Source organism: Passer domesticus, chromosome 2, assembly GCF_036417665.1.
Source record: "Passer domesticus isolate bPasDom1 chromosome 2, bPasDom1.hap1, whole genome shotgun sequence".
Taxonomy (NCBI): domain Eukaryota; kingdom Metazoa; phylum Chordata; class Aves; order Passeriformes; family Passeridae; genus Passer; species Passer domesticus.
In genome coordinates this window covers 26535237-26548772 of record NC_087475.1, presented here as the reverse complement: position 1 = coordinate 26548772, position 13536 = coordinate 26535237, and the positions used below count along the sequence as shown (strand labels likewise).

At 42.8% G+C, this 13536-nt stretch overlaps 1 protein-coding gene across 1 annotated transcript in view; it reads right to left on the bottom strand.

Annotated features, from left to right (window-relative positions):
• ATP11A (ATPase phospholipid transporting 11A) overlaps window positions 1-10608 on the bottom strand; it is a 119401-nt gene extending 108793 nt beyond the window's left edge. The window contains exon 1 of the mRNA XM_064407835.1: window positions 10239-10608. Within this exon, the coding sequence (XP_064263905.1) occupies window positions 10239-10277 (39 nt within the window). The 5' untranslated portion in view covers window positions 10278-10608. The remainder of the gene's footprint in view (window positions 1-10238) is intronic.
• Between the last annotated feature and the right edge of the window lie 2928 nt (window positions 10609-13536).

Genomic DNA, 13536 nt, shown 5'->3' with positions numbered 1-13536 from the left:
TATTCATATTCATGAATCAGCTTAAAGCAATCATGCCATTCTGGGCTAAGCAGAGAGCTTTTTCCCATTTTTCTCTTCATTTCTTCCCTCTTAGTGCCAATACACAGGCACCTCCTACCAAATTAGGCCATCTGGTCACTTGACAGCTGAAAATAGCAAGCAGTCAGTTAACATTGGTCAGGAGATTAACAATACCACAGCATTTACAGGTGAAGTTACAATAACCCTGAGGGTTAGTTTTCTGCTGTCTTTTTGGTTTTTTTAATCTTAGAAGGTGAAAGAATTGTGTAGTTGTGCTCAATAATTGTCATTAAACAAATTTCTTAGCATAGCTTTAGCCCACCTGCCCCCATCCTACCCTCTATGATATTAACAACCAACCATATATTCAACTAGATATGTATCTGTCGTACCAACAACACAGAGATTAAAGTCAAAAATAAAGGGGATTTGTTTAGAACTTTGAAAATTGCTTGTTTAAGGTAGTCAGGAATTGAAAATCTGATAAAATTTCTGGTTAAAAAGGATAAAAACACTAAATATTCTTAAAACATATTAAAGTCTATATATGGCATTTTAAACATTAAATTAACTTGATAAGATTTTCATACTTCAGGTTACTTTTTTATTGTTTTTTACTTGGCCTAGGCGAGCAAAAGTTTGATTTATCAGCGTTAAACTTTCCAAAGTTCATACTGATGGTGAGGAGACTAGAATATGAAAGATTAAGGTAACTTTAAACATCATGATTACTGTTAGTGTAATTCCACAGGAAAAAAAAATAAAAAGGAACTACACAATTCAACAGAAAGAAGTTTACAGCTGTTCTGTAACACACACAACACACCAATAAATAACAACAGCATGTCAATGTATTCTATGTTTACAGAAAAAAGTATTGAGTATTAAACTAAAGGACTAACATTAATCTATCAAAATCTGCTTAGAGTGTAAGGAGTCTTTTCAACCAAAGCAAAACATCTAGCCTGAACTTACTTACATTACACTTCTGCAAATATCAGCATAAAAGTTTACTTTTTTAGCCATGACTCAGTCAATAAACGGTTTTAAGCCTACATGTACAGTAACCTCTTTCATATATATTGTATTTCGCATAATAAAATGGTGTATATCTACACAGACACATTTTATAGTAAGATTAAATGGAAGGCTGGTTTTTAAGAATTTTCATACAGTAAATTTTAAATAATGTGTTCCCCCTCTGACAAAGTATTCACTGAATAAGTAGATGTCAAATTCTCCAACAGTGTTTCTTCCACAGTCTCAAAATTCATCCAGCAACTGGCATGCCCTCTATTACTATAGCCTCAAGCCCAAGATAGGCAAAGTCACCAGATACATTTCAACAGAACCCAATTCTCCTTGAAGTGAGCTTTGGGATCCCAGAGCCAAACACTCCTCTCATTCCCGAACACCATGGAGAATGCCAGCCTGGGAAATTACAGTTTATTCCACTCAGTGACCTCAAGAATAAGACCAAGTAAATAGACTTCAGCTTTTTCTCAACAACCCTCCTTCACTTATATTACCATCCCAAAAATAGGATTAAATTTGACTCACTAGCATTCTGCAGGAAATAAACCCAAGGCAACTATGAGTTCCAGTAACTTACCTACAACTACTATTAAAGAAATTAAGATTGCAAGTGCAATTTCTCAGAGGCAAGTGTCACTCTACTTTCTTTGTAGCTTCAAAGGATACTATCCATGCTTCATGGAAGGCAACCAGTTCCATCATTTACAGTACAAAATTGCAAGCCAATCTCCTCAAAAATACACACAGCCATTTTTCCTTCACATTAATCCTTATACTGTCTTAAGCACATCATATATGTTCCAGTAGCAGTAGCATTTTTCAGTTTTATTTCCTAATGACCTTTTGACAAATATAGAAGTTTCATGTTATCCATCAAATGCCACTGCTGATTCAGATTCATCTCAAGAGATGCTACTTACAATTAATATAACCAGCATAAATAATTTGTGTGAATAGTTCATTAATAGGACTTTGAAAAGAAGTGAAAAACTATGTAAAATGCTAAGCATGAACTGCAAGTTACTAATGCAATTCAGATAACAAAAAATTCATTTTGGTACATCTGCATGTCTACTCCACAGTGTAAATTCGAAGCACTAGAGACAAAAAAACTACTGGGAAAACAGTTCAGTATTCCCTCCCTCTCCCTATTCCATCCATACAATTATCTCCAGACAAGTACTTCATACACAAGGTTTGTTTTCTGCATACAACTGTTTTGATTATTAATATTAATTTTGCAAAACTTTAATGGCACATCAGCAGATGTTCTTTTCAGAGGATTTCACAACATCACATCTTAATGGAGAAGCAGAGGAAGAGCCTAATTGTCCTTAATCCTCTATTCAAAATAGGTTAGATGAAATCCTCTTTGGACTGAAGCAAAGAGATTAGTGAGTGTCACCAGGAAAAAGAAACACTATTCCCCCCTCACCGTGGCCCATATCTAGATGAGCTTAATGATTAATGAAGGAAACAGATTCTCCTATTTCAAAAAGGGAAATTAGTTTACAGGGAAGGGGAAAAAAAAGGAAAAATGTTTCTATGAAATCTCCAAATTTTTAAGTTTCCATGCTAGTAGTAATGGCAAGGATGATGTAAATAAGAAGCACACCAAAACACACTTTCCCAGTATGCCTCAGTAATCAGAAAAGAGCTCATATGAAGACCCTTTTTTAAAAAAAAAACAAAACAACAATATACATCTGTATCCCTGGTAAATCTTGGCATAATTTTTGACATTGCTAAATGAATAGCACACGATTTAAGGAAGCACATGTACACCCATCTGCACATGAATGCATATAAATGCAGATGGAGAAAAGAGGGAAATAGGTGGTACCAGGAGAAGCAATGTAGAACACTTAGGTAACAAGAAAAAAAAAACAACCCCAAAACACAGTCATTATAAGCTTGTGTTCACACCCAGTTTTCTTCCTCTGACACAGTAATTTTGTTACCTGGAAGCATTAAAGTATCCTTACAACTTCTTGCTATGGGAAAGGTGGACAATATTCTCATCACTGTCCCAAGAAAGGATGAATACACATATAAATTAACATCCAGAAGCAGAAAGATATCTAGGTGATACATCATTTATCTTCTGTGATCTTCCAAACAAAAAAACTACTGGTCCACTGGCCCATCTCCTCAGTCTCCTAGAACAATCCAAGCTAGACTGCCAGTTTCTTCCTAAACAGAGTGCATTTTTTAATATAGTATCACAAACATTCAATACTTGCGAAATTAAATTTAGGAAAAAAACCCACCCAAATAAAACACTTAATGACAACTTGAGAGTCTATGCCACAGGCTTCTCACAGTCATTACTGAGGGAAGAAAAACAGCTTGTGTACATATGATATAGAATAAGAATGCCTGGTTTGCCTTGTCTACCTGCAGCTGTTGCCATGGTAATTATAGCAGAGAAGATAATAGCATTCCAGTGTCATTTTGCTTCACAGCTCAGGATGAACTTCTGCTGAAATGTCCCTCAACAATTATAAGAATAATACATTATCCTGTGTAATGGTAAGCCACTAGAATAAGCAGAATTATTCTGGAAAAAATATCATCTGCCCAAAAGACTTCTAGGAGCAGAGGTATGCTCTTTTGCTCAAACAACAACGACAAAAAAAGCCCACCAAAAAACCAAAGAAAAAAAAACAGTAAAGTTGAATCCAGCTGCATAACAGGTTCTAAAACATCTGCTCAGTCTTCTCTGTGACACAATTTTCTTTTGTTCCTGCTCCCTGACACACCTGCACATGCAGCAGGCATCCTGCAGTAAATCCTGCTGGAGCACCTCAGAAAATAGGTTTCTAGTCACACTTAAACCTAGTTAGATGGACTGAGTTTTATTATGCCCATCTCAACACCACAAACAGTAGCCAGCCATGGTATTTGTGGAAGACTTTACTTGTCAGCCCAGCCATCGTTTTCTGAGTGCTGCATGACCACTACTGGATGACAGAAGAAAAAGAATCAATGAGAAACGATGATCAGAGATGTTAACCTATAAACATGCTATGTGGTATTTTGTCCTCTTCCATTCCCAAAAATATTTTTCAAAAGGCTTCCTGCTTGCAGAACTGATACTCAGTGGTGCTTGAGAAAACGCACAAAAGCTGAACAATATGACTTTTTAAAGCCAAACAACAGGTTATCAAGAGACAAAAGGAACTATACAGTTCTTATCTCAGGGTTTTTGATGCTAAAAAAAGATCAAAACTTCTTGATCTATTTTAAGTCATTGAAACAGTCCTACAGTTTAGATGCTCCAAAAGCAATGTTTTCTACTATCATAGAACATCTGATGAGTGCAGATGAGTAATATTTTGTAGTCAATAGCAACCAGCATGTAATATGTACACTGACTTCCTGTAAGTTAACTGCTTTACATACGTAATGTCCTATTTTCGTTTGTTTATTCTCAAAAGAAAAAGGAAATTATGTTTTTCTTGTGTAAATTAGTTAATTGATGGAGTGGGGGGGAGGGGAAAAAACAAAGCTCATGCAATTCTCCATGTTTATTGCCCTTCAGCAATAAATAACTGATGGGGGAAGGAAGGGAAGGGAAGGGAGAATATCTGGGTGCTTTTTGAACATCAGTTAATACTGAAATATCTTCAGAGTACATTACAAGCCAGAATGAATACAAGACTCACTACCAGTATAAAAAGCAAAATTTGCAGGAGCACTAAATTTTCTCAGCCACATTCAACAGAATTAACTTAAGCTTTGAAATTTTGCCCTTTTAAAATAAATTGGTGAAAAGTCAACAAAAAGCACTCCATACAGATAACCACCCCCCAAAAAATAGGAGAAAAAGGTAGTTAGGCAAATAACGAAGCAATGGTGCTTAGGGAAACAGAATTCAAAAGTTACTCGTGCTGTTTGATGCCCTCTGTTGAACCTTCCACAACAGGAAGAACTGGTACCTGCAGCGAAGCAGAGCTGAGAGATGGGAAGCATCTCAAGTTTCAAAAACACAGTGACACAGACTTGCACAAGAGATAACAAAAATGGATTACATACTAGGAATCAACACAAACCCTGAAGAGCTGCAAGTTACTAATTGCTGACCCATGAATACATATAGAGATCCTACAGAAAGCATCTTTTGTACACTCAACACAGCCAGCAGACAAAGTCTGTCATATAAATGTGTTTATATACAGCTTAAAACAACTTCAGATTTTGTCAAACTGTATCTCTGAACTTAGAAACAAAACATAACAATGCTTTTGACTTACTTGCCTAGGAAGAAAACCGTTGAACAGGAACATTGACTAAGAAACAGATAGCACCAGTTTAATACTCATCTGCAAGACTGCAAAGGAGGCTGAATAAATTCAGAAGCAAAAGCAAGAACCAAACACCCTCAAATGAATTAAATAAATTTAGATTAAAAACAACAGGTGATCTGAAACACTTGACAAATGGATTGTCCTTTAAGACACAAATGACTATAAAGCACCAAGGCTTAGAATTTCACCAACTTTCAGGTCAAAGCAGTTATCAACCTCTACTGCAAAGTTAGATAAATAAATAAAGTCAAGTTCAATATTAATTTATATCTATTAAGACTACTCACACAAAATACTTAGGAAATATAATAAGAAAACAGTTTCAGAATTATAATGCAAATCAAAAGCAACAAAATCATCAAAGTCAATGACAGGAAGTCAAAGGCTGTCATGAAACTTAGTTAAGAACTTGCTAAAAATCCCTACCCTAACTTCCTGGTCAGGCTAGTCAAATGTCTTTTCAAACTACGATTAAAGTTGACCCACTTCTACAAAAGCAAAAAATAGAGCATCCATTTGTAAGCTCAATTTATTCCAGCCTCCCAAAAAAAGAGATTTTTCAGAAATACCTGTACAACTAATAGGCCAGCAGCTCCCCAGAGACCAAAGCTGTAGTAAATCACTGCTCCTTCTGGAAACACGTCTTGCCTGCTACTACCTTCATTTAGGGATACTTACACAGGTAATAAATACTTAAGATCCAGATTTGTAATCCTAAAGTAACAGGAGATCATGAAAGAGGCGAAGCAGTAGCAAGATCTCTAAATATACTACGTAACACAGGCAAAACTCGTCAGTAATACAGACCTCTGACCCAGCAGCATTTACTGTACAACCTAAAGCCATCAACCTGGGCAGGAGCTTTTAGTGACCAGGGCCAGCTGTCTTACAAACACAGAACAGACTGTCACCATAGGCAGCAAGATGTTCAGCAAACATTTAGTGTCCAAACACGCATATCCTGAAGAGCAACATCCTCCCAGATTGCCCAGAGATAGTCAAATCAACAATATCCAGGAATATCCAAATCCACGTACAGCCATGAACAGCTACAAAAGACATGCCCATGCTTCATTAAGGAAACTGTTCATTTGGTGAAAGATACCACCAAATCCTGTTTAAATATTATTAACCAACTTCTGACTGTGATGAGGACAGACTTCATAAGTCATATCACCAGCAAAAAATAAGTGATCAGAGAAAACTAAAGCAGCTGCATTAACACAGGCAGAACAGATCACCTAATGATATCCACAGTGTCCCAAATAATTTAACTACAAAACAGAAGCTAATCTTGTATGGAGGCAGTTTTAATTGCCATCATATGCTTGTTTTTTTCCCCTAAATAGTGTACTGCTTAATATTAAGCTAACAAGTTTATCTTGTTACTAAGCAGGTTCTGCATGACACTTCCAGGATACCCCATGTTAATTCTGTATTCTCTGGCTGTGCAGCTGCCCTCCCTGGAGTAGGGCATATCCTCTGGGGAATCCAAGGAGGAGACAGCAAAGCATTTTGTCTGATGCAAAAGCAACATCTATAAAAAAGGTTCTATTTTTACAGGGTATGTGACAAAAAGTATAGTTCCACCTAGTCATGGTCATACTACCCAAAGACAGCCATTATTTCCATTATTTGGGAAAAATATTTTTTGTGTCAAAATTTATCTTATTTATCTTAATACAGAAGTAGTTAGTTCCTATGATTCCATGTAGGAGAAAAACTGTACATTAGGGTGTTTCTATTTTGTTACTTAAAGATGCCTCTAATATAGATCATACACATTTCTAAGGCAGTAAAATATACAGATTAACCTCAATACACACAAATAAGAAAATTACAATGCCGCTTATCAGCTTCCAAAGGATTTGGAAAACTCAACTTCATGTCAGCTGTACTGCAGAGAAACAAACTTTTTCCATAACAAAGTTATTTTTCACCATCAGTTCTGTAAATTGAGTATGGCTGCAATCATAGTTACAGGAAGCAAGAGGTGAAGTGAAAAGAACCCAAAATTTGCAGAATGATCTTAAGAGCAAAACAAAAGAAGGTCAATTTAAAAATTTAGTAAGATAAAGACAATTCCCTCTGTCCTTGTAAGAGACTAGAACATCCTCTGGTGAAGAGATATGAAGTATACAGTATGACTAGCATGCTGAACATACATTTTATTCAACCCACATCACTAAACTCTTCAATGCCTCAAAGATATAAAAAGGACACGCAATGCAGGTAAAACAGCAAATATTTGAAAATGCTAACCAGAAAGCTGACAGCACCCAGTCATTGCTATTCTTTCACAGGGCCTTGGAAATATGTGCACTGCTTTTGCACTGCTTCAGGACAGAAACTGTCCAGTAAGGGAAAGAGAAATGGGAGGGAACTTCCCAAGCACAACAAACCCTCAGTATTTAGCTTATCCCTTTATGTCCTACAACAACCAGGAATGAGAAAGAAAAGTACTGACACAGAACTGTTAGAAATCATCCTATTAGCAGTCTCTAAGAGTACATCACATCCCCACTGTTTGTTTTCTCGACATCATACCATAAGAGCTCCCAGCTAACCCAGCATCTCCAGATGCAGCAACCAATGTTTTCAGCATAATCCAGAGACCAGTCTTTCTCTAGGACGGACCTGCAGCTGAACAAGTCCAGGAGACTTGCAGAACAAAAATTCATAGTTCTAAGACCTTGATCATGAAACAGTTTTTGTACTGACTTCAACTAAACCCAAGCTTGAGCTTACTTTGGAATAAACACAATTGTAACTATACACTCCAGCTCTCCCACGGAGTTGCTGCCTTGTCTCCCTTATTGAAAAGAGTTTGGAAAGTGGCAAGCACATCTACAAAGCTCTGGAGCAATGCACCTGACATGTACATCTGCTACTCATGCAGAGCAGTCAGTTTCAGGCCCAGCAGTCAAACTAGTACTTTTCATTTTCACTGCTGTATATGTACAAATGCAGTTGAACCATGGAGATACAAAAGAGAAACAGACGAGAAAAACCACGCAACACAAACATAAGGTTGCCAGACCTCAACTGTCTTACTGAAATAAACACAAATTTACTTATAGCGCCTTTCCTTAAAATTACCTTTCCACAGAAGAAAGGTTTCAAAGTTAAGAAACTGAGCAAAAGCAAAATAACAAAGAAGCAACAGGTGAAAATATACAAGGTAGCATGGACCATCCTTGGCAATTACCTAGGCACAGCCTGTCGGCATACACACAGGACAGAAGGTGGTGTGACCTAGGCAATAGGAAGCCTTGTTTACATGGGATATAATAATATTTCATTTCTCTTTTAGACTGCTGCCTTATTCTCATCAGCAGTGCAGGAGGGTGGTGACAGTCCACAGCTCAAGAGCTCAAGCCCCTTACTTTCAACATACTGTCAACAGTATGCCCCTTACTTTCAACATCTCTCTTTACTGCAGCTGCTCTCAAACCCACCTCCTTCATATTTGATGCTTAAGCCTACCTTGGAAGAGGGCAGCAACAACGTTATGCACAAGAGATTTAACAGTGTGCTTGCTCTGTGCAAAATAAACATGCCATTTGTACAGGCTCCAGATGTGAGCAAACACAAAGAAATCTTAAACTAAATCCAACAGTTAGATCAGCACTGACAGATCTCTACACCCAAAGTGATCCTACCTCTTTCCAAAGAGCCCTCAGCACAACTCACCTGATCTTTACATCCACAGAGACCACTGCTTCTCTTATACCTCATTATTACTGTTGCTATACATTGTTTGGAGTATGCTCTTCCTTTTCTTAGGAACACTTTCTAAAGATCCATACATACACAGCTGCTTTTAATACTCACCCCTCTACTCTCTCCTCATCCAACATATATTCTATTGTAAACCAGAAGAAAAAAAGAGTAGTAATTTTCATCTCTGCTACTTTTCTTTATTTATACTTCAGAAAGAGACTTCAGCCTGTATCAGGCAGACACAGCTCTTGGCACATACAAAACCAAGTGTATTTACTGTGAGAAAACTTGAGTCCTCTGACCAAGGCAAAATTACTGCTGGCATAGGAAAAAAAGTTATTTGTATTTGAAAATTCCTATTATCTCTCCCTATCTTTTAAAAATTACTTCTACGGCCAAAAGCAGAAATTTGCCATGTCCTAGCACTGGTGGTCCCCATGCCTTGTACTGAACAACCCCACAGTTATGGGCATCCTGCTAATCTACTTAAGCCATTATCCTGGCCATTTATTAGGGGTTCCATGGAACTGGAGCTGCACTCACTGACGCACCTCAGCCTACACTTGGACCCCACTCTACTGCGCTGCCCAGTTGCTCTCTCGGGCGATGCGGATGGGTTTTCCCACGCTGACCAACACGCCACACCTGCCCTCTTACCTCGGAACACTCAAGTCGGGCGTGTTTGAATCTTACTACGCACACAAAAACTTGGGACAGTTCCGACCATTCGTCAGTATACTTAAATTGGACAATTCCACCAAAAAAAAAAAAAAAGTCGCTTGATTTAAACGATATAGGGAAGAGAAAGGGAATAAACAAATCAAAAGCAAACATAAAAAAAAAAAATCTGGAGAGCTGGAGGTTTATCAGCCCTGCTATCTACGTGTGGCAGTGCACCGTGAATTACAGCGCTCCGAACCCGGGTCAAGCCGCTGAGGTTCAGCGAAGGACAGTCCCGTGGGGCGGGCGGGCTGCGGGGAGCGCACGGCACCCGGTGCCGCCGCCGCCGCTGCTGCATCCCCGCTGGCACCGGGCATCATGTGCGGCGGCCCCGAGGCTCCCCGGCCGCCGAGCCGGTCACGGGACCGCCCAGCTCCTGACCGAGCCCTTCCTGCGAGCCCGGGGTCGAGCGGCACCGGCGGTACTCACGTATCGGCTCACGAGGGTCCGCAGGAGGCTGCAATCCATGGCGGGCGGGCGGCTCAGCACCGCGCCGCCGGGTGCTCGCCGGTGCCGCCGGGCTCCCTGGCTCGCCTCCTCGCCTGCCACATGCAGAGAGCCGCGCTCGCCCCACCGGACCCGCTGTGACGCCGGCCCGGCGCTCGCCGCCGTCCCCCGGCTATGCCATGTGCTCGCCGCCGCCGCTGCGGCGCGTCTCCCCGCGGCCCCGCATGCCCCCCGTCGCCGCCGCTGCCAGTACGGTCCCGCCGAGGGCGGGCGGAAGGGACCGCGCTGCCGGGAAAGCGCTCCCGTTCCCGCCCCCGCCCGCTCCGCTCCGCTCTGCCCGCCGCGCGCGCGCCGCCCGGGGCTTTATCCGGCGGGCGGGGCCGGGGCCGCCCCCGCGCCGCTCCCCCCGCCCCTCCCCGCTCCCGGCGCGCGCGCGCGCGCGCGGGCCCGCCCGGTACGGGCCCGGCCCCCGCCCGGCGCGCGCCGCTCGGATCCCGCCGGGCGGCCCCGGCGGCGCGCACGTCACGCGCGGCGGGCACGCGCGCGCAGGCGGCCGTGCCCGATCCCTGTCCCGTGCCCGATCCCCGTCCCGTGCCCGGCTCCCGGAGCGGCTCCCAGTACCGGCTCCCGGCGGGGGGAGGCGGGAAACCTGCCCGTGCCCGGGAATGGGCTGGGAACACTGGGGTGAGCCAGTGCATTATGCTGGGAGCACTGGAGGGAGTGAAACGGGGAGGAAAGGGAAAACACAGGGAGAAGCCAGAGAGTAGTATTGGGTGCGTTGGGAGAGACCTGGGAGCACTGGTGGAGAGCCAGGGAGTGGCACTGGGGACACTGAGGGTGGCCACGAAGCGATACTGGAAGAACTGGGATGGCATGAGAGCTCGGAGTGGAAGCCAGGAATGATGCTGGGAGTGACCTGGGAACACTAAGCGGAGTTCGTGAATGACGCTGGGAGTACTCATAACTGCAGAATGGATTGGGTTGGATTGGAAGGGACCTTAAAGATGGATCTCATTCCAACCCCCCGCTATGGGCAGGGGACCATGGGGGGACGGGGGTGGAGCCAGGGAATGTTGCTGGGGGCACTGGGGCGAGTCGGGAAGTGACACTGGGAGTACTGGGAGCAACGGAGGGAGACAAGGGATGACGCTGGGCGGACACGGGGAGCGCTGAGCAGCGACAGCAGCGGCAGTGGGTGATTCCTGCGCCCCGCCTTCACCTGCGCCGCTCCGCGCCCGGGGCAGGAGGGAGCGGCCGCCGCGCCCTTCCGGGGCGGAGGTGCCCGCGGCGGGACGGCGCCCACCCCCGCCCGGCACGGCACGGCACAGCCCGGCGCCTCCCGGGGCCGCTGCCCCGCCGTGCCCGTCCGGCGGAGCCCGGCGTGCCTCGTCCCGCCGGCCGGGACGGGCTGCCCGGGTGCTGCGGGGCCGAGCCGTGCTGCAGGCGGGACGGGCTGCCCGGGTGCTGCGGGGCCGAGCCGTGCTGCAGGCGGGACGGGCTGCCCGGGTGCCGCGGGGCCGAGCCGTGCTGCAGGCGGGACGGGCTGCCCGGGTGCCGCGGGGCCGAGCCGTGCTGCGGGCGGGACGGGCTGCCCGGGTGCCGCGGGGCCGTGCTGCGGGCGGGCCCCGCTCCGGCCCGGCGGCCGAGGAGCGGCAGCGCTGGGGCGCAGCAGGGCGGAGAGCCCGGCCCGGGCAGGCGGGACCGACCCCGCCTGCAGAGCGCGGCAGGAGCACTCTAGGAAACCTCTGTGCGGTGACCAGCCCAAACATCACAGCCCTGCTAACTCCGCAAACTGTACAAATAACTTGGTGGTAGGTGAAGGGATAAGCAGAACTCGGCAAAAAATGCGTTTAGAAGCGTATCGTTATTCCCTTCTTTTTTTTTTTTTTTAATTCCTAGATGCCTAAGACAACACCTTGTAGGTATTTAGGCCTTTGTTTTCTGCAGCTGTTGTTTTTGCGTGCCATTCATACCGAGGAACTCGCTCAAGTTTGCAGGAATTTTGTACGCAGTCTCAGATTAAAACTTCAGGTAAAATGAGGGCTCTAAACCAAATACTCTCTCAAAAATTAATTGAAACATATATAATTTTATAAAATTCAATCTTTTACTAAAAAAATCGATTTTAACAAAATCAGAATTGTATGCTTATGAAAATCCATTCCCTTCTTTGGCAGCAATCACATAAGCTGTCCCTTATTGTCTACTTCATGGCTAAAACAATGAAGTTTTGCTTAGTTTAGCTATTGTTTTGTCACAATTACATAGCTCTCTGGACACCATCAAATATTCTACCACAAAGAATGCACAAATTTCTAGTACAACAAACATGTAGGAAAATTAGAAATTGAAAAATTTGAGATCATTACATAAATACTAAGAGAAAGAACATATGACTGTTTCTTTACAGGTCACCTTTAATGTAGGTGCATTTTATAAATTCAGCAGTTTTTATTGCTGGTTAGATTGCAAAATGTATAATTTAATGCACACTAAGTGGCCTGTGGTCAAGCTAATGTTGCTGTTCAAACTCTAAAGGGACGTTGGTCTAAACCCCAATTTTCATCTTGGTTATGACTAATAATTTCATTTTGCAGCACCTCCCATTTTCATGCTTCTATTTACAGACCTAATATTTCTGTGACATAGGTTTCTGTACTTGCATTTCAGCTTCAAGAAATCATCACTGAAATTGAAAGGTGAAAATAAAAAAAAAATCCATTAAATAACAGGAGTTTTTCTCAAAATTAGCAATTCTGCATGAGTTAACACAAAACTTGTTTATTTTCTGTTTATTTACAAGAACAGTTACATATTAAAATAATATTATGTGTGCATGTTATCAGTCTTCAGGAAACTAGTTTATTGTCAAGAAAAAACTACAGAAGAACTCCATGAACATTGTGATAGTTTCAAAACAAACACATTGCAAAACTGTACCAGGAAATTGTTTCCATTGCCTTTTAGCATACCTCTCTGTCTGGCTATTCCAATTTCAAAGAATTTAAGGCATATTCATATTTTGTAATATTTTTTCAAGTTATTTTACTTTTATTCAAACAATACCATTTAGTCAATCGAATCTTTTTAATGACATTGCTTCTTACCTGGGTTTGGAGTGAAAGCAAATTTTCAAATGATGCAGAAAGTTGATTTCTAAAGTTTTCTGTAATAGTTCCAGTAGTTTCTTTCATCCATGCGCCACAATCTATTTTTTTCACTTCACTGAGTGTCCCTGTGTGCCATGTCCACGTTACTTGGTGCGCCTCACAGAGCATCT